The sequence below is a fragment of the Xiphias gladius genome, chromosome 4, assembly GCF_016859285.1.
Source record: "Xiphias gladius isolate SHS-SW01 ecotype Sanya breed wild chromosome 4, ASM1685928v1, whole genome shotgun sequence".
In the NCBI taxonomy this organism is placed as follows: Eukaryota; Metazoa; Chordata; class Actinopteri; order Istiophoriformes; family Xiphiidae; genus Xiphias; species Xiphias gladius.
This window is the reverse complement of record NC_053403.1, coordinates 1591970-1613837: the sequence shown is the minus strand read 5'-3', so window position 1 is coordinate 1613837 and position 21868 is coordinate 1591970. Positions and strand designations below refer to the sequence as shown.

Here is a 21868-nt window from a genome sequence, read left to right as displayed (position 1 = left end):
CGGGACTTGAGAGTTGTCTCGCGGGGTTTAGCTTCTTTCCTCTCAGTTTAATTTGAAGGTTTGCTTCACCCGATTTAACCCCCCCGATTCTTCTTAGTGCGAATTGGCCATTTAACTAGATTGAATTTGAGAGATCTGTCTCCGACATTTCACCAACACAACGGAGGCGAATTCATTTAGTCTGTGGCACAGAATTAAAAAAATAAAAATGAAATCAAAACATCATTACCTGATTACGACAACGTCTCTTTCCACAAACAGAGTCAACGTTGAGCTGGACAGTTCCAGTTTTCACTGGTGTGGTGTGTGGAAGCCTCCCCAACCATACCCAACCCCCCACGCTCACTGGACAACAATTTTACTCTGTGTGTGTGTGTGTGTGACCAAGTGTAACCTACAGCTGACTGAATGACTAAATGCTGGATTGAACACACTCTACGTACAACAAGCTCCGTGGGGAGTTGTGTCAGAAACCCTGACGTGATCAGGTTCCCTGGGGAAACATCGGTTTGAGTTTAAATGGATGGAATTCTTTCAGAATTTAATCCTGTTAATTTCATATCTCTGTATTTTTACTTTTTGTGTGCATAGAGTCCCAGTGTCTTGTTTGTTGTTTTCTTTGGAGCACAGCTGAAAATAGTTCACTGTGAAATGACTCATTTTACTCGACAGACGGAAAATGAATTGACGGCTACTTCCTTAATCATCATCTGGTTCAGCCGCTCCATGGATCCTACTGACTTTTCCTCTAGCGCCACCATGAGGACTTTTGCTTCGGTTTTCTCCTAACCGACAGTTTGGTTTTTTTTCAGCCTCACAGAGGTGCTAGCGCGGCGGTACGGTCTTATTCCACGATCCGATCGGACCTCCAGGTTTGGAGACAGCGGCAGGGGGTTAGGGAGGGGAGAGAAACACTCTTGCTCTTTTTCTCCAATCCCTCTTTTTGACCAAATGCTTCCAGGAACTAAACAGTCCTTTTTGTGCACTTTTTTAGGGGCCAGGAACAGAATTTAGATCCTGGTTCGGTTCCCGGGTTCCCTTGAAGATTCCTTGGAAAAATCCTGGGTTGGACATGGGCGCCTTGTCTGCTCTGGTCAACTCTTCTTTTCTCTCTCAATTTTCAATTTGTTTTATTGCCATGACATGTGAGAACGTCTATGTTGCCAAGGCTAAAAAGAAAAATCCATGAAAAAGAAATCACGGCGGAGATTCCGTCCCATCGTCCTCATAGGTGCTCGATGGAAGCAGCTCGTGCCGACCCATAGTTAGGTTTCCGATGTTAAACCACATCTGTGGTTGAGTCTTTTCGGCAAAAGTCCCGAAACAAAATGTTTACGTTCAAGTGACAGCGCCCCCCAGTGGCAGTAATCATAACAGCAGCGACGGAGGAGGTCAGGTGACCTTTATATGGACTGACAAAGTCCACGTCGGGAGGAGGTCGCAGTGGACGGATGGGCCAACAAAACACTGGACTTTAACACGGGGGACCGCTGTTGGTGTCCCGCTTTAAACCGGCAGAAAATGTTTATCATCGTCACCATGCCGACAAACACCCTCTAACCTTAACGAAGCACTTATTTTAACACAAACCGGGTCTTTCCCTGAACCTAAGCGACTCGTTTTTGGGCCGAAACCTGGCCAAGCCTCCGCCACGGCGTTGCCACATGGTAGAATGGTTGGATCTTTCTTTTTCAGCAGCGATTTGTTTTATCTGTGGCATGTTTCGGGAAACGCACCAGATTGTCGGGACACTCGTTGAACGTATGATATTACGAGCAGTGAACAACAAACTAAATCGATTTAAACGAAGAAGCTGAGAACCGGTTTTTCCGGTGGATCCACGTTCACGGACCGTTCACTAGGGTCTTTCGTTCTCCCTGGATGTTTTAAAGCTTTACTATCTGATGTTTTATGTCTCCTGTTACTGTGTCCTGGTCTGTACCGGACCCAGTCTTCACACAACCCTTGACACATTCCACATTGTTTGAAAGCTCCGAGTCTCCTGACTCTTTCTAGGAAAAGCAACAGCTGTGGACAAAGAACTGGCTCTGACCTGTGGCTTCAAAATGTTTTCCAGGCTGAAAGGTCCCGTTGTTCTCCTTCGCTGATCGTATGGCTTTTTAATGTCTCTGCTGAATAAAGATCTTAATCAGGATTTACTCAAGGCTGCTTCATCCCGTGCTACTGTCTTCACATCTGCTAAATAAGGGCTGAATGAATGAACCCCCCCACCCACCCACGCCTCCCCCTCGTCCCTCCCTCCCTCTCTCGGGTACCCAGCCAAGAGGCGCTGCGGCAAAATGTCATATTTCACTCCCAGCTCTCGGAGGACGACCTCCCCTCTACTGTACAGCCTCCTGCGCTTCTACTGCGCTTCTACTCTGCTTCTTCTCTGCTTCTTCTCTGCTTCCACTGCAGCTTCAGGTCCGGGGGATTCACCTCTCCTCCTCTGTTTTCACCCCCCGCGTTTCTTTTGCGTCCCTCTGGTAGTTTTGGGAGGCATTTTTTTTTCTTTTCTTTTTTTTCTTTTCTTTTGGAAACAGAAGCGCAAAGAAAAAGTCACCGGTGAAGTCTTCTGCTGGTATTAACGTGCGAGAGGAAACTAGGAGAGTTTTTGAACGTTTTAACTATATAGAGCCGAGGACAGGTTTCCTGAACCGAACTGCCGCTGTAACAAAGAAATCCCGCGACTCAGCAGAACGCGGACCTGATTTTTTTCCTCATTTTTGACCGAGAGCTCTTCTCACAGCCTCACGACTTCCCTTTCCTCGCGTCCCTGCGTCCAGCAGCAGTGCGTCGCGGCTGTGCGTAAAAACCAAACCCTCCCCCTCATTCACACCGGGCAGCGAGGGGGTTTTAACCCGCACCAGTACCTGTACTTTTTTAATCTCCCGTTTGACTCTCTACACAGCGACCGGCCGCCCGCCATGGATGTGTTTAAGAGCCGGTTGCTGGGCATTTCCGTGGCCGTTGCGCACGGCGTTTTCTCCGGCTCTCTGAACATCTTGCTGAAGTTCCTCATCGCTAATTATCACTTCACCTTCCTGACGCTCATCCAGTTCCTGACCAGCAGCACCGCGGCGCTCACCCTGGAGACCCTCAGGCGGCTGGGGAAGGTCACGATCCCCCCGTTCAGCCTGCATCTGTCCAAGGTAAAAAAAAAAAAACTGACCGAGAGGGTTCGGAACATTTCGGTGGATGTTCCCAGGGGCGCTCGGGTTCGCGGTGCAGCCCGTTTTAGCTTTGTCCCTGCAATTGGTCCGGTAAAGCCAGGCTGAAAAATATGACTTAGTATTGAAAAAAAAAAAAAGATGCAGACGTATAGAAAAATTATTCTGGAATTTCTTTTTAAATAACATAGTTAGAATTATTTTGCACTTCAATAACAGTGAAATACCTTTTTGGATATTCTTAAAATAGATTAATCAGCTACAATAACATTTTTGTAAAAAACACCAAAGTCCTTGAAGCCCACCGGTTGTAATGGCGTTGCAGTCTTTTCCCAACTTTCCCATCTCCTCATTCCTGTTTTCCACCTGGAAAAATGAGGATACAAATACGGTCAAAGTTTAGGTCTGAGGTGGGAAACAGGCGGTTTCAGTGATTCACAAACTAAAGCACAGCCTTCATTTTTCTTTTTTTGTGTGTGTCACCAGTACCTGCCAAACGGGGGGGGGGGGGGGGGCACATCAATACATGGTTCCATCACTTAAAGTTAATGTTCATGATCTCATGTGATTAGTTTGGATGCCTGGAAAGTCTTGGCACCATTAAGAAAAAATCCTCGCGATGGTTATAACATCAACACTGTGATCGATGACCTCTGCCCCCCCCCCCAGTATTGGTAAAACTGCCTGTTGGCTGGCTGATTGACTGATTGATCGACTGAACCGATCAACACACAGATGGACTGAGTAGCCGATTTTATTTTCCTGCAGTGACAGCGCCCCCTCTGTTGGCGTTCTCCAGGGATGGGGAGTTCTTGGTGCTACTCGACAGTGTTGGTACTGTAATCTGATTGGTGCGATGTCAGTTTGGGTGCAAGCAGAGAATAGTTTGTTATTTTACTTCAGCTCCAACAGCCAATCAACCAATGAATTCCATTTAACCAGCTGTGGGGCTGATGTTAGCACATCTGTGGTTCCGAGCATCCTCTTCACTCCTCTCCACTTTACTCTGTGACTCTCTGTGACTCATTACTCTCAGCATCAGGTGTGCAGACATAACAGGACCCCTGGTCGCTGCGAGTTTTCACAGTGTGATTATTTTCCGTCCCCACAACCTGAGCCATGAAAGAGGGGCGGCCGGTGGTAGCCAGACCCCCCCCAAGGGGCTGTGCAGGAACTGCCGGTGACTCAGCACGTGTCTTATAAAGCCCAGTGGATTCTCCCAAGTGTTGAACAGACGGCTTAAATCACTGCTGTTTGATAGGAGGAAAGGGCCTGTATCACTGTTTGTCAGCTATATCCTAGCAACGCCAGCTGTCAGGTTTCCTCTGGACTTTTTGACCACTAGCGGCGCTATGGAGCAATGTTTTTATGAACGGCTCCCCGTTCTACGAGACAGCGTGCATTTCTGCTGTCGGTTTCACACTATTCCGCTGATCGACAGTTGGCGGCAGCAAAATACCGACAAACAGCAACAATCAGGGAAACGTGAACAATGAATGATTTAAAAGTCACCTTTAAAAATGTTTAATGAGGAAGGAAAAGCATCCGACACCTTTATTAGACCTCAAAGATACACACAAGGTGTTTTGGTGACACACTGAATGTAAACACGACATTGTTTACCAAAAAACACAAAAAGAAAAGAGAAGGGGAAAAAAATCTGCGAACCTACAGCAACACTGGAGTCGTGGGCAACGCCCGCTCAGAGGTTGGAGGCCTAGATACTGTTCTCACTGATGTGTCCACAAATGGTCCGACCCACTTTTAAAAGATGGAAAAATATGCAGACTAGCTTCGGTTTCATCTCAGGTTGTTTCCGTACTCGGGAAGTGAGGAGAACTGAAATTAAAGACTTTAAAATATATGCAAAATGTTGGGGCTCGGTCATCAAGTCGCCTCGGCTCCGATTCTGAAGGATGGAGGCAGAAAAGCCACCAAGTGGGTCAAATTTACCCCCAAATGAATAACAGATTTAATGAAAAGTTTAAAATCATTCCCCTGTAAACATTAACTTTCAACTCAAGGTGCATTACCGAAATAACTAATAATTAGTAATAATTCATGCAGCAGAGTGGACACTGGTTCACCCGGCTCAGCGGTTCCTAGACCTGCTCCAGGGCTGTTCTACCCGGATGGCCCTGCCACATAAGCTGAACCAGTCAGTCACTCGGGGGTTTGTGAAATGTGTTACGGTGAGCGTGTTGAAAAGACAAACCCCTCGTTCATCTTCAAAGCCAAGTCGGTGCAAAGTGACAAAACATTATTTTCTCCAACCGTGAGATGTCGCTTCCATTCGGGTTAATACCAACCACGTAAAACCAGAGATGGCACAGGATTGTCACACCGAGTTCTGCTCAACAGCAGAGCGCTCAGCGCTGCCGCTGGTGGCCGGGAAATATTACGCAACAATACTGGATTCGGGGCTAGTTCTAGTCTGTCTCATTGCGTCTGTCTGGAGGCGTTTTCCGTCCACAGCGGCAAAAAAATCAGTTAATTCACGACGAACCATAAAAATGTCAGGTAACAAAACCACTGTGGGTACAGTCAACAAGCTGCGCACTAGTTCAGGTTTAGCGCCTCGACATGGCAGTGCCGCTACCTGCAGCAACGTTATTCCACACAGGTGTGATGATTTACAGTCAGAGAGACCCCGGATGATTGACGGCACGGCCTGAGCTTTGCCGCCTCTGGCTGCGTCGTCAGGAGAACCAACAATCTATGCAAACAGCCGCTTTCTGGATTACACTCCCCAAAAAGCGCAAGATAAATCTTGAACTACTAAAACCTGAAAGCGGCGTTGCTGGACGAACAAACTTCCTACCTAGCATTAAGTTCAAAGTTGATCTGAGGCTAATCGGAATGAAGTCAGTAGATCCAGAGCTACGGTATCCTGTCGCGAACTGTAGTGATGGACAGAAGGAAATGTTGACCTGATGGAAGAGCTAAAGGAAAAGTCAGTTATCTCCAGAGCCATTAGGAGTCATTCTCTGGGAACCATGAACATCTGTGTGAAATTTCAGGTGAATGATCTCCAGAGCCGTTACCACGGCTAAAGCTTAAACTCTTAATCTTCAGCGGCTGCGAGCCTGAACGCGCATGAAACGTCTGCCAAAGGTTTTAATGTGGCGGGACTTTGTAGAGTCAAGCCGGATCTCTGGACTCTTCCGGCTCCTTGCTGAATCCGGGCCCTGCGGAATTCAGGCTGAAGGCAGATGAATGACAGGGTTTGCACAATTAATCGTACATAACCAGAATGAAAGTGAAGTTGAGGCAAAAAAAACGTAGAATCTACTCAGGGAAAACACACCGATAGAACTGCTTCTTTTTCACCATTTTGTGGAACTGACTCTTATCACGATTGCTGTGAAAACTCCAATTAATGGGAGTAACTTTGGCGATTCCTCCTCAACTTTTTCCCTTGTGATAGCAGGTAAAAAAATTTCCGTTTGTCCTGGGGCTCCCCCCCCCCCTCAACGATTCTCATCCGTTGCGAAGCCCCCAAGTGAAAGCTCATTTTGTCAGTTGTATCACTTTTATTTTAGCTGCGCCACGGTACACAGAGAAACGCAGGATAGCAGCGTGACAGGCGCACCGTCAGCTTCAATGGAAAGATGTGATCAGAGGCTGATTAGCCCGTGGCTGTGCGGCAGTGCCGGCGCTGAGAGTGCTTCAACTTGAGCTGAAACTTTGATCTTATCACAAGACCTTCTGGATCTGCTTCGTAAACATTCAGGCCCGAAAGGTAACGAGCAGTCGGAGGCGGATACTCATCAGAAATTCAAATAATTGGTGAAAACCTCCGACTCGCAGTCAACTTGGAAAATTCTGGCTCGCACACAGCTCTAATTTGTGTTTACTGCTAAGTAGCATGCCACGAAATGTTAGCATGCTAAACTAAAACGTTGACCGTGGTCAACACGACCTGCTAAACATCAGCATTGCTCGTATTGCCATCGTGGACGTGTTAGCATGACAACCGCTACTATGGCAACCGCCATCGTTTTTACACCGATTTATATGGTTTGATGAGCTTTATAGCCTCAGAGAGCCAGAAGTGTGTGTGTGTGTGTGTGTGTGTGTGTGTGTGTGTGTGTGTGTGTGTGTGTGTGTGTGTGTGTGTGTGTGTGTGTGTGTGTGTGTTACGCACATATTGTGGACAAAAAGCTGGTCCCCAGCAGGTGGGTTATAGTCAGAGCTCCGTTCTCAGGTTCGGTGTAGGTTAGGGTTATGGTAAGAGCTGGGCTGGCATGCAAGTGATTAAGGTTAACACAGAGCTAAACCTCCAGTGAGTCAATGTGAGACAGGGCATTGAGAAACGTTTGATGAAAGTGTGTGTGTGTGTGTGTGTGTGTGTGCGTGCGTGCGTGTGTGTGCGTGTGCGTGTGCGTGTCTCATCTCTCCGTGCAGGAGTTTGCCGTGGTGTGTGTCCTCTCCACGCTGCAGTCCACCCTCACTCTGTGGTCCCTGCGAGGCCTCAGCCTGCCCATGTACGTCGTGTTCAAGCGCTGCCTGCCGCTCTTCACGCTCAGCATCGGAGTGTGCGTGCTGAAGAACGGCGTGCCGTCCATCGGGGTGGTGACCGCCGTGCTCATCACCACCGCTGGAGCTGCACTGGCTGGTAAAACACACACACACACACACACACACACACACTCTGTCACTCTGTCCGGCCCCTTTTGAAAAGACTGTTAATCATAATATTTTTCCAGTGAGAGTGAAACGAGTTTAGGAATCTGTAAGATTTCGGGAGTGGGTGTTCATGGGCCCCCCTGTCAGAGACGCCCTCTGCACAGTCAGACAGCCGGCCAGTTAAACCTGCAGTGACACTTTTTGGTCACTTGGGGGCAAAAGTTGTATAGACATCCGGCAGCTACGGAGCAACGTTGGCACTGATGTGACCGTGTGTTTGTGTCGTCCTGATGGGTCTAATGTTCACTCTGTTTTAGCTCTGGTTTGGTCTCTGCACACGTGCGAGAAAAAACATCTGAGAAGGAAGTCACAGTCTCAAGAAAAGAAAAAGGCTTTTTCCAGTCCCCTAAAACTGAATATTTACGTCCTCTTTTTCAGCCTATTGCTACATACAAACTGTCGATGAAATTACCTGACCTCACTTGATTAATCCTGGAGGAGGCAAATATGATCCAGTTTTCACAGGAAGAAAGGTGATTACCAGCAAGATTAAACCCAATATGATGAATCTGTCCATTAGATTCACATTCTGCACATTTCAGACTTAATGTTTCGACCCCCTTCCTGCCTAACAAACGCCGAGAGCAGCAGAGGAGATTGATTTGGGAAGTTAATTATCTGTGTTTTCTTTTTTCGATAACTTCAGGATCATTAACAGCAATGCACGAGGAAAACTGACTGCTGGGCAAAATGATTTGAGGGTTTTTTACAATCGAGAAATTAATGTAACACGCAAACAGTTTTACAAGTGAAGACAGAAAGAGCTGTTAGAGGGAAGTTTTGTTTTGTTTTTGTTTTTTGCTCATGGAAGTTAAAGAAACATGAAAACGATCAAAGATGAAACTGGACGAAAAATGAGAAAGTGCTGGAGAGGGTAAGAACGTTAGAGGGAAAGACCTTTGAGCAGAGATTCTCTTGACTGTAGACAGAATAAAGATAAAAAATTTAAAAAAAAGTAGACTGAGTTGTTAATGTTAATGTTTAGCAGGTGTAATGTTTTACCATGCTCAACTTTTGGGGAATTAGCTCACGCAAAGTTCATCTGAGGCTGATGGGAACGTCATTAGCTCTGCAGGTACCTGGTCAAAGACCAGAGTAATGGACAAATTTAAATTTCGACCCGATGATGGCGCTAGAGGAAAAGCCAGGAGATCAAAGTTATTCCAATTCCCCCTCTCGGGACCATGAACGTGTGAGCCCACAATCACAGTAAAACATCCAGTAGTTGTTTTGGTTGATTTTCCACGGAAGAACTATCAAGTCATCCTCGAGGTGGCGCTAGAGGGAAAGTCAGAGGATAACCACATTCATTAGGATACATCATCTGGGCAACGTGATTATCTGTACCAATTTCTGAGCCAATCCATCAAGCAGATATTAAGATCCGTCATGTAAGATATGTTCAATCTGACGTTTCTTTTCAACGCTTCCTTATTATGTTAATACAAAACGTATGATCGTTTTATAATTTTGTGGCCGTGCAGGCTCTGCTGTACAAATTTGTCTTCCGGTTTTATCATTAACTTAAAAACTAATATATAAAGATCAGTTGATAGTTTAACAGCAGCAGGGACAGGGACGCATGACAGGCTGGAACCATGACGCATTATCGAGGATAGTAGTAAATACTACACATGTATGTATGTATACACGCACTGGGGCTAAATCAGGAGACGAGGGACGGGTGTGGTCTAATGAGGGGACGAGGGGACAAGGGACAGATGTGGTCCGATGAGGGATCGAGGGACGGGTGTGGTCCAATGAGGGGACTAGGGATGGGTGTGGTCCGATGAGGGAACAAGGGACAGGTGTGGTCCAATGAGGGGACGAGGGACGAGGGACGGGGGATGGGTGTGGTCCACCGAGGGGACGAGGGACGGGTGTGGTCCACTGAGGGGATGAGGGACGAGGGACAGGTGCGGTCCATTGAGGGGATGAGGGACAGGTGTGGTCCACTGAGGGGATGAGGGACAGGTGTGGTCCACTGAGGGGACGAGGGACGAGGGACGGGTGTGGTCCACTGAGGGGATGAGGGACAGGTGCGGTCCATTGAGGGAACGAGGGACAGGTGTGGTCCACTGAGGGGATGAGGGACGAGGGACGGGTGTGGTCCACTGAGGGAACTGAGGGAACGAGGGACAGGTGTGGTCCAATGAGGGGACTAGGGATGGGTGTGGTCCGATGAGGGACAGGTGTGGTCCACTGAGGCAACGAGGGACGGGTGTGGTCCACTGAGGGAACTGAGGGAACGAGGGACAGGTGTGGTCCACTGAGGGGATGAGGGACGAGGGACGGGTGTGGTCCAATTAGGGGACTAGGGATGGGTGTGGTCCGATGGGTGTGGTCACGGACAGGTGTGGTCCACTGAGGGAACGAGGGACAGGTGTGGTCCACTGAGGGGATGAGGGACGAGGGACGGGTGTGGTCCAATTAGGGGACTAGGGATGGGTGTGGTCCGATGAGGGAACAAGGGACAGGTGTGGTCCAATGAGGGGACGAGGGACATGGGTGTGGTCCACTGAGGGACGAGGGACGGGTGTGGTCCACTGAGGGGACGAGGGATGGGTGTGGTCCACTGAGGGAACGAGGGACAGGTGTGGTCCACTGAGGGAACTGAGGGACGAGGGACGGGTGTGGTCCACTGAGGGAACGAGGGACAGGTGTGGTCCACTGAGGGAACTGAGGGAACGAGGGACAGGTGTGGTCCATTGAGGGGACGAAGGACGGGTGTGGTCCACTTTTGGGACGAGGGAGTGGACCACACCTGCAGAAGGGAGCAGGAGGTGACTGGTGCTGCTGGTAAAAAGCAGAGAGGCTGTGAGGCTAAAGGAGGCGGAGGGAGAAACGAGGAGTCACTGTCTCTTACTGATGACACGAGCCAGTCAGTGTCTTTGTCCTCAGGATATTTACTGTGTGACGGATCGTCCCTACGCAGCTCATGTGTGGGAAGTCATTCAAATGATGGATCCTGATTGATTCCACGCAGCGTTTCGATCAGATGCCACAGAAAACGCGATTGAACGCGTTTTACTTTTACTGCCTTTGAGTTCAGTTTGAGTTTCAGTGTCTGAGAGATCGAACGGAGATTCGGGGGATTTTTCTCCCAGTAAATGTTCCTGATGATACGAATTTGACTTTAATAAACATTAACGCATTTTAAGATGCATTCCAAACGCTTTCAAAGGAAGTTTTAATCCTAATATGAGTGCAGATGGGATCCAACTTTCCCCTTCGGAGACAGATCTGGTCCTGAAGTTGTGTGTTTTTGGTGTGAGTAGACGTGTGTGTGTGTGTGTGTGTGTGTGTGTGTGTGTGTGTGTGTGTGTGTGTGTGTGTGTGTGTGTTGCACTGTTGTCTGACTCTCAGGCTGAATGTAAGTTTCCGGCCTACACACAGACTCAGCACAGGATTAGTTCTCCATCTTCTTTTTCTCCTCCTGCTTCATTCCCTAACCCCGTTCATCCTCCGTCGCGGTTCCTCGTCTTCCGCGCCATCGAAGTCCAACACTCTTCCTCTCTCTCTCTCTCCTCGTACTCTCTTTCGCTCTCCGTTTTTATCTTTGCTTCTTTCGGGAAGACTCCAGCCGAACTCGAGTTGGATAGCGTCCCGTCTGCCGAGCACATCCGTCAGTCCCCATCCCCTAATCTGAAAACATGAGCGTTAAAGCATAAAGCAAACCACTGTGTCGCTTGTCCGAGCTGCTTTTCTTTGAACAAATTACACTAATAAATCACATTTCCATTTAAAGTACTGTACTATAACACTACCGCTAACTAGCTCTACCCTGCATTACAGGACCATGGATGCTCCTTTATTTCCACGTGCGTATTTAAGACCCTTTGCGTAGTTCTCATTCTGAAAAGAGCCTGAAACATTAACCCACTTGAGTCCATTCTATGAATTCATTTTCGTCTTTGTGTAGTACCTTTTTAAACTGCCCCTACCCCTCAGGCGTGGTCTCCTTTTTTTTTATTCAGCGCAAACTCAGCCCTAAATCTGACTTCTAGTTTTGTCAATACAGTATAAAGCTGCCAGCAGCCTAAACAGATGAAGATATGACACCAGGGCCCAAAACAAAATCTACAGTGATAATCAATCAAAATATTACTATAGACAGTTCTTGATTGCAGAAAAATATTGTTTCACTCATTATACAAAAAGTACAGCAGAAAAACGGAAGGAATTAAACTATAATACGGGCTGTTTGGATGTAAAGTGATTTTATTCCAACTGGTTTTTGTATTTTCTTTTTGCCTGTAGCTCAAGAAAAAAGATGAATAATTCACAGTTCTGAAAGGTTCTTTACAAAAATGGTTGACGGTCAACAGACACTGTGTGAAACCCCCACGTGAGCACTCTCAACTGGATTTCTCAGGGTCAATAATAGTTCCACAGATACAACAAATCCCAAAACCGAGGATGAACCACTGCGGGAACTCCCAATAAAAGGGAAGTGGCTATTCCACTGGCATCAGGAAAAGCGTCAGAACTTCTTTTTTTATTCGCCTCCTCCTCACTTGATTTTCCCTCCAGGTGCTGGTGATCTCACCGGCGACCCCTTCGGTTACGTCACCGGTGTGTTGGCGGTGATCATCCACGCCTCCTACCTGGTCGTGATCCAGAAAACCAGCCTGGACAGCGAGTACGGACCGCTCACTGCGCAGTACGCCATCGCCATCATGGCCTCGCCGGTGAGGACCGTCGAGCATTACGACTGTCAGGGGTTGGGGGTTTCACTTCCCTCGGAGGAGTTTCTGATATTCACTTTTTAGTTTTTCCTCCAATTTCCCCCTTTTTCTGACTTTTCTTTCCCTTTCTCCATTTTTCTTTCCCTGTCTTTTCTTTTCTCTTTTGTCCTCACTGTTCTTCTCCTTGCTCCTTTCTCTTTCTTTCTCTCTCTTTGTCAAATTTTATTGCGTTCTGTTGCTTCCTTTTCCCTCCCTTTCTTTACTTTTCTTGTAAACGAACAAAAGTTCTGTTTACGTCCAGTTTTACTCCCCAAAACACATTGTGTGTTGAATGCATTCCCTTCCTCAAAACACATTTCTAAAGTCATTTTTAATTATTTTAAAATTTAAACACTTACTTTCTGCCACCTTTGTTGGCACATTGCAGTATAGCTTGGCGTGTTGCTGCCACCTATGGATCTCTCCTTCTCTTCTCTTGCTTATACCGGGCTTGTTCACTACCTTTGCTCTCCCTGTCCTTTAATTTTGTCTCTACTTTTCTCACTAACTTTTTCCCCGTGTCATTCTTTCTGTCTCTCTCTCTCAGGTGCTGCTGGTGTGCTCCGTCATCTCAATGGACGCCGTCAACATGTGGTCATACGAGGGCTGGAAGAACCCCTACATCACGGTCATTTTCGTCTTGTGCGTCTTCATCGGCTGCGCCATGAACTTCACCACGCTGCACTGCACCTACATCAACTCCGCCGTCACCACCAGCTTCGTCGGCGTGGTCAAGAGCATCGCCACCATCACCGTCGGCATGCTGGCGTTCAACGATGTCGCGCCGACGGCGCTGTTCATCGGCGGCGTGGTGGTGAACACCGTCGGCTCCATCACCTACTGCGTGGTCAAATACTTTGAGACGAAGAAGAAGAGCTCGTATGAGGATCTGGAAGAGGCGCTGAAGGATGGCACGCTGCCGGGAGAGCCTTACCAAGAGAAACCGCCGCTGAATGGCGACGGGCCCGCCACTGGCACCGGATCTGATCCAGGACAACCAGAGATAGAGGGAGTGTTGACCAGTGATGGGAAGGAGGAGGCCGCGCCGGAAGGTTTGGCTAATGGACAGTTGTGGACAGAAGATGGTGGACGAGGAGACAAAGAAGCAGACGTGAATTCTGGTGTCATGACGGAAAAAGAGGCGCTGGAGATGCAGAGGGAGCACCTCCACAGGGAGAACACCACCTCTGGTCAGTCGGTCAGTGACAGCTATCTCGGGGTGTGGAGGTCCATCAGACACCTGCAGTTTGTGAAGAAAGAATCTTTGATTGAGAACATGGAGCAGCAGAGTCCGTAAGGGCAAGACAGAGACCACGACTGACTGTGAAAAAGAAAACTGGGAACGAATTGGAGGATAAAAAAGCCTTGAACATGCTGAAGAAACCAGAGGAGAAGAAAAGAAGGGGAGAATAAAATGACAAACCGAAGCTCTGTGTCCCCCGGGAACCTCTTTTATTAGCATTAAATTAAAGTGCGTAAATGAAAGCCCACGTTTTTGTGCCGAAAATTCAGTTTCTTCTAACAGGGCTTTGGGTGCAAAAACAGGCTCTCAGTGTTGTTAAAAGCAGGAAACAGAGTCATTTTCCTTGTTCACGATGAGAATAAAAAGAGGTTCCTGGTGGACATAGGTGGATGGAGAGTTTTGGGAGAAGCTGCCTGTCAGAGATAAATTGGGCCTCTCGTCTCCTTCAGCGGGGGACAGGCTAGCCAGCCAGTAGCATGATTTGGTTTGGTTTGTGGCCCCACTGATTAGACAGTTTTTGAAGAAGAACGAGTGCATCTTGTGCAAAGAAAATGTCAAATCTAGTCAGGGAACAGCAAAACAAACAGAAAACACCTGAACGTTTCTTTTCTGTTTTAACCTGGCTGAATTCTTGTTTCTGATTGGCTGCGGGGGTGTGTTCACGCTGGGTCCGTTTGTTTGAGTCTGGACATGAGCTTGACGGTTTGTATCTATCTTGTGTCCAACCCCGCGGGTCCACTGCCACTTTGTACTGCTGGTTTACGTTTACATTGTGTGTCTGCTCACCATCATCGTCACCAGACACAAAACGATGTCAGCGCCTGTCCTGAGTGTCTTCACGCTGAACATCAATTTTATTTTCAGCTCGTATCACTGAGGTGTTTTATATTTCTTGTTTCCTTGTGGTGCCACTAATGACAGTAGCTGTCCAACCCAGCTAGCTTACTCTCAGTAAGTGACAGTAGCTACTTAGCTTGGTTACTGATAGTGAGCAAGCTAGTTAGCTTGGTTGCTAACAGGTCAATAATTTAACATCTTATTCAAGAGGCAGACTGTATTTGTAGCACTGACTGTCTGCAAACCATGTCTCTTTTGTGGAGGAGTTTATTCTCCCAGTCAAATTGAAATAGATGGTGTTAACACAGCTAACGAGCTAGGATAGCTTCCGCCGTTTTGAGCTCTGCTTTCCAGCACTGCCGAGATGGTTTTCTGTGGGTCAACAGCGTAAATTCCCCGGTCCTGGTTAACCAAAGTTGACGTCAACATGAAAGATTGGCGTGGTTTACACCACCGTTAGCAAATTGACTGATCGCAGCACTGCCATTGACATTGATTAATCTTGCTGTTTTAATTGATGGCATATGGCCATTTGACTTGAATCACTGTCAGACCTCCTCAGTCAGGTGGGCCCTGGTGAAGATTTCTTGGTCCAAACCGGGGTTAAAAACGTGTTCCCCATCACCAGATTTCTTTTGGTTAAACCTCTCCCGAATTCAGACGTAACTATCAGTGTGAAAGTGGACCATGGAAGCAAACCTATTTTAACATTTGCTCCATAACCTTTTATTTATGTCTAACACAGTCCTCTTATTGACCATGACACAAGTTGGATAATCGACTCAAAGGTGACCGGCGTAGTTTCAGTTTACGGGTTTGAGGTCTCTGCCGTTCAAACTTCTCCTGCCAATCCAGCACACAAAAACATGTCTTCCCAGAAGAGTCTTGGTTACTCTGAATATTCCATCAATATGACTGAACACTTATTATTTTTACCACCAGTACAAAACAGTGGCCAATAATTCCCTCCCACATCGAGCTCCGTGTGGAGGCATCCAGCACAAAGCAACAACTGTTTGTCTCCCTGTGCCTTCAAATCCTTTTGATGCACACCTTGTCGAAGATGATCCCCTTCTTATTTCTCTCCTAATTCATTAGTTTTGGAAACAGACCTGAATTTGATGCCTCGAACTGTGCTGCAGATTACAGAGAGCTCGAGAAAAACGCCTGGACAGATGCTGGAAGGAAAGGTAGCGGGTTACCAGCTTTGGTTAGATTTGGACAAGAGCCTGTCTACGTGAGCTCTGAGCTCAAAAAAACATTCATGTTTGAAATAATTTTCTGTCAGCCATATCTGCTCTGATTAAAGATGCAATCGGAAACTTGTGATGAAAAATAAAAACCGACATCCAGGTGTTTTAAAGGCCGTTGTCCTTTAATTGATTCATGTTAATGTGAAAGTGATGACACGGTGTCTTTACTGTCTAAATGTGATGCATTGCAGCTGAAAGGGAGAGCTGTGGTAGGACATGCGCTCCTCTAAAGCCTCAAAGTCACTGTGTTTGGTCCGCTCAGAGGCAGTTTCTCATAAAGTCAGTCAAGATCAGCCTCCCTCGGGGACGTGTGGGGGCCCGGTGAGCCGACCAAACCGTCTGAGAGAATTTTTCACATGGGCTGGAACGTTATGGACAGACTCTATGAATTAGGGCTCAGTGCTAATGATCACATCTGTTCCAAAGAATTTAACATTAGAGGTTTAAAGTTTAGGACTTTAGTGGTTAATCTTACATCAACATTACCCTTGTTATTTCGCAGCTGATTGGCTCCCTAAGAACTTGTCATCTGGCTCGAGGATGGGTGCATGTCGAGAATTCCTGAAAGGATCCAGGAAATCTTGTTAATAGTTCCGTGAGCCTCACCAAAAACACCCGGACTTTCCACCCGATTCCTCTGAAAATCGTCAAGTTTTAAGATTCCGACAGGCCAGCAAAGCAGATTATGTCACAGCTGAAGGTCGCTTGAAACTGTTTAGTTATAATTTAGTGAATATGAATCTTGAGTAAACGCAATAAATGAATCGTAGAATAGTTTTTAAATACGGAAATTTCAAAGAGGAGACAGTTAAGAGTAAAAAAGTGACCAATCATTCGCAATCAGGGCTTGGCACAGTCAGTTTGAGAGACACAGTTTAGTTTGGATTTAAAACTGACCGAGGTTTGATACCCAGCGCCGACTGGCGCCCTTCCTCTAACACCTAGTCAGGTAACACTACCACTAGTGTGGTAAACCGGAAGCATATCGTAACCAATCCCGCCCCGGATTTAACAGCATTTCTAAAGCCTCGCGAACTCCGTGGAGGCCGTGTACCGTCTGACCTGACGTCTTGTTTTCTGAAGTTAACTCCAAACGGGAAACATTTATCTCCCCGCATTCAAATATTGTCTCCTTCACAAAGAAAAAAAGCTGCAGGCATCTTGAATAGCGTGGAGGGAAAAAGCCGTCGGCCCCTGATATTGATTGATATTGATCTTTCTTCTCACAGTCCCCGGTAGATCTGCTGTCCCCCGGAGGTGCAGGGAACAGGGTGTGGGTCGTCTCAAGCAGCCTGCCTTAGATGTTGTTCGGATGATTAACACTTTTAAAAAGATAAATATAGTTGTTAAAGCATGAAATGTGACTTGTTTGGTGTTTCAGATGTGTTTTTGGGTGACAACGATTCAGAGGGCACCACCATGATAAACTCTCTCTGTGACGCTTGACTTGCCCCAGATGTTCCCGACATAGCGACTGACGTGAAACCTCCTCGGAGGGTAAACGTGAATAATCACAACCTTGTTCTCTGAAATACTTTAATATCTGACTTTTTTGGATGTTTAATTCAAGATGCCAAAAGTGCATGAATGTATTTGAAATGTCAGTTTTTTCCTTCTTACAACCAAACATAAAGGCTGAGCATCAACACAGAAACCTGCTGAAAACAAGTACAACAAGCTGACAAGTTCCCCCCTTAATGCATTGTCTTGCATTGTCTGCATATTGTGGACACCTCTCTCTTGAATAATATAAAGTACATTACAGCCAGATTAGTTTGTAGTAGCCCAGATCTGCCACAGCGTTTGTTAAACCTACCAAAACGATGCCTAAAACAGAGCAAATGAGGACTTACCTTTATTTTACGGTTCCACAACTTCCTACTAACGTCCAATGATAATTCCTGGAAAGAACCATGTAATGTGGTACTAGTTATAGGGAATACAGAGAAAATGGAGTTTTCAGTTGGTGCAGTTAACCAATTCCAATTAATTGCTGTCATAAGCTTTGAAAAATAGAATATAGCTTTTCTTTCGAGGAAATTCACATTTTCCCTCTAATTAATGCCAAAGTTTACACACTTCTCTCCAGGAAATGTCCCAGAAAATTATTACAAATGTATACTGCAGAAGTTCAGTGCAATAAAATGCAGGTTTTGTACAACTGGTGCATCTTGTATATCTGTATTTGTCTGTCGGCACATTTGTGTCTCTGTCTGTAGAAGTCATTTGGGCTCCGGTGAATTTCGCTGTGTACAAACTGTGGCGCCGTGTCGCTTTTGCCGGGAACCACAGGGACAAACGAGTGTGCCAGTTGTCAAGATGGACGCAGCAGCAGTTTGGAAGAGAGACGGGTAAAAATACAGGCTGCTTTCGTGGAATTTAGTGAAATGAGCAGATGTCTCTTTTGAAAAGAGATTGTGTGAGTTGTGCATGAAAAATGACAAACATTTCTCTCTTTCTACGAAAGGTTTTCATGTTTCTGTTGACCACAATAAGGTTAGTCTTAAAAAACACAAATACTGGATATGAAATGTTGATTGCCGCTCTCCCTACGCACTCGAGCGGCCTGGATCTTTTCTCTCTGTTTGGGGAACATCAAATTCCGCTCTGTTTTTCATGTCAACGCACCTGCTCGTTTTGCTAAATTTTGCCGGGCAGTATGAAAAAGTTTTAGCTCCGGCAGGTTTTTTAGTAAACTTTTCCCTGCAACAGTGTTGCCGTCTTTACTTAGGTCGTGACCCTTTCAAACACACCTCCAGACATTTTGAGGCTTCAGCCTGGCTTTGGTTTTGTGCTGGGACACCTTGCCCCACCGGAGGGACTCTCGAGCGGCTCATCGCAAACGACATCATCGAGCGGGTGAAATTTGGGTGGCTGCCTCCTCGGTCGTTGCGGCACGCGAGCGATCCTGGTTCGAGCTTCAGAACAGCCTTTTTGTTTTCCCCGGGCTACAGCTTTACTGAGCTCAGAGCTGATGCTGAAGCCCGGTCCCTCAGAACATCAGCTCATCAGCTCAAGGATTCATGTTGAGGAGACTTGGCCTGTTAAATCTGGCAAAATGAAGACAAAAGGAAAACTATGCCAAATAACATATTTAAATAAGATTTTCTACACAAACTTTTACACTTAATTGTCATTCATAACGTATGCAGGATTCTGTCACGGTTGGCTACATCGCTGAGGGTGTTTTATTCCTGAAGGCTGATACGTGGTCCAATGAGAAAGGAGGGACTTTGGGCCGCCCAAGAGCTGCTCACAAAAGAAATGTCTCTGTTGTGAATTTTCTGTCGATTTCGTTGGACATCTGTAACAGCCTGTCAAAAACACATCGCATAAAGTCCCGTCGGAGCCTGCGGGGATGCCGACGTGCTAATGTCGGGGGGTTAATTGTTTTCTATCGAAGAGTCAGCCGTATTGACAGCCTCTTATTGACAGGACCAGGTCAGTGAAAGCGGTTAACTGTGCGTTCAGGCTAACGAGGCACGTGTGAGGACCAATGGTTGACACATTACGTTCCCCAGCCTCTAACCCGTAACCTTAAGCCCAACATTATCCTGAATCGGGTGTGTGGTCAGGTTTACACAACAGAAGCACTTTGGCTGGTGCGAGGGACGGATTGAGGTTCTGGTTAAATGTTGATAATGTGCACATACTGCGTCTCGTGCCTCGGGTTGCCCCTGAATGTGGCGAAACAGAGCTATGAAAAAGCGTGACAATGCTTCCGTTGCTACGCGTGAATATTGTAGAAAAACAAATGAAATACGTCGTCACTGAACATTTTGCAGATACGTTCCGTGTCAGGACTTTGCAAGTGAGCAGACATCTCCTCACTATGTTGATAAAAAGCATAATGTGGGCGGCATTATTTACAACAGCAAACACACTCGCTGTTGGACATTTTTGATTGCTGAAAGTCATCTCTAGGAAACAGGGTTGAAACTACGTGCCGGTCCTCATTCCTTATTCTGACCCTGACCCAGGCTGAGCACGTCGCCTCATGAGTGTGACTGAAAGCGGTAGACTTATGTATGAAAATACACCAGTTTGGACGCATTTGGGCCTAATAGTGTATCTTAATGCCAGCTGATGATTCTTTCTCTGTAACCACATAGTGTACCGCAGTACACGTCTGCGTCGCTGCAGCGACACCACGGGTCAGCAAAAACGTGACTGTTGGGGGGTGTCGAGTTATCCGTTGAGATTATTGAGTTCCCATTTCACGAAATGTGGCCCAGCATCATTACCAGAGTTGAATCTCCCATAGCCAGTCGATACTTGCTGATCTACTCCGCTCGTTTCCGAAAACCCTGCCATCAAACTGGAACGGGTCCGGAATCATTTTCCCTCCTAAATCCCCTGTTAACGATCCGCACGCTAACTCTAAACCAGGCTAAACCTAATCCACAACTCAAGCCTAAGACCGAGGTTTCACCCTAAAGGCAGCCCTTTGAAGAGGGGAGTGCCAAACAAAATGTCCTCTCCGTCCAAACGATGGCCTCCCTCTCTGGGTCTAAAAATGGGTTTTCACAAATGTAATACAGGAGTACACACACACCCACACACACACACCCAGAGGGGCAGCACATGGTGGATATAGAATTATTCCCCTGTGGTGTTTTAAGAAACTTGGAGGCGTATGCAGGCTAACAAACAATAATTAACAAAGGTCGGTTTTATTCATACAGTACGATGATGTTCTAGTTTTTTTTTTTTTTATTTTGCACGTGAACTTGTTGCCTGTGTTGTGAGTCTGTATTGTTCCGGAAAAGAAAAAGAAACGTCTGTCTAGCGAAGGGAAAGGACCTTCTGCTCTTCAATTTGCATGTTCAATGCAAAGTAAATTGCAAAGTAAATTGAAAATCTTTTTATAAAGAAATCTCTCCAGTGGAATATTTTATTGTTGTGTCGAGTGTGTGTGTGTGTGTGTGAGTGTTTCCATGATAATAATGATGATTGTGTGTCCGTCACCACACAGTAGAGACGGATGAGCTTCACTGCACAAAAAGATTCACTGTGGAGGCCTGAGGACATGGTTAGATTATTGTATTTATGATATGGGTCATTATGTGTGTGTGTTCATGAATTTCTTTTTTATGCCTCTTCCGTTATCATCCTCCGGGGGAACGACTGTCTTTATTCTCGTTTTGTGAGGATCTTAATTCGAATCACAGTCGTCGTCGGGCTACGTGCCCCCGTCTTTGCTCTGTCGTCCCCTTTAAAACAAAGATGACACATACAGTTACTTAAGAATGGCTCGATTTTCCAGTCCTGCCATGACGACTGATTGTGATTCTTTATACATAATCTGCCAATTCATTTAATTGATTACGTCCATGTTGGATTCATAATCCCCCCAGTTCATTTTGTTTCAGCTGTTGTTGGTGCACTAGTAAGACCTGCAACCATCAGAAATAGTAATAACTGTTATACACACATACATGTCTATGTGAAGATGCGTATATAAACATAATTACATCAATACTCGTCTACCTATACTCGTACACATTAATTTCATCCATCTCCTCCGTGATTCCTCTTTACGTAGCACGACCATTTAAGACATTTTGTTTAGAAACATTCAATATTTCCTCCGATTTTGTTTGTAATTTTCTCTATTAGTTCTTTCCATTTGTCTACACTCTGGCTTCCCTTTTGCTGCTAATTTCCTATTCTCGATATTGTAATATTTGTTTATTCTACTTACACCTAACAAGACAAACAAAACAAAATCTGGACCCACGGACAGTTTCATACTACGTTCTATTTCCCTTTTCGCACCGATCCGACATGATTTTGATATTTCAGATTATGAGAATGGATCGGGATCGCAATCGTTCGTGGTCCTTCGCGTCATTCGTGCTCATTTTGCACCTATTTCTGGAGCGTTTAGCAGCTTAACCGTCAGCAACAAACACAAAACTGAATAAAAAAAGTTCATGTTGTAAAACA

The 21868-nt window shown here is 46.2% G+C and overlaps 1 protein-coding gene across 1 annotated transcript; it reads left to right on the top strand.

The window, feature by feature from the left end:
- The first annotated feature begins 2826 nt into the window (after positions 1-2826).
- Positions 2827-16170, top strand: LOC120788879 (solute carrier family 35 member D3). The gene is made up of 4 exons (XM_040125102.1): positions 2827-3152; positions 7578-7788; positions 12393-12550; positions 13134-16170. Exons 1-4 carry the CDS (start codon positions 2928-2930, stop codon positions 13881-13883), a joined length of 1344 nt encoding a protein of 447 aa, XP_039981036.1. The 5' UTR covers positions 2827-2927; the 3' UTR covers positions 13884-16170.
- Positions 16171-21868: the final 5698 nt, after the last annotated feature.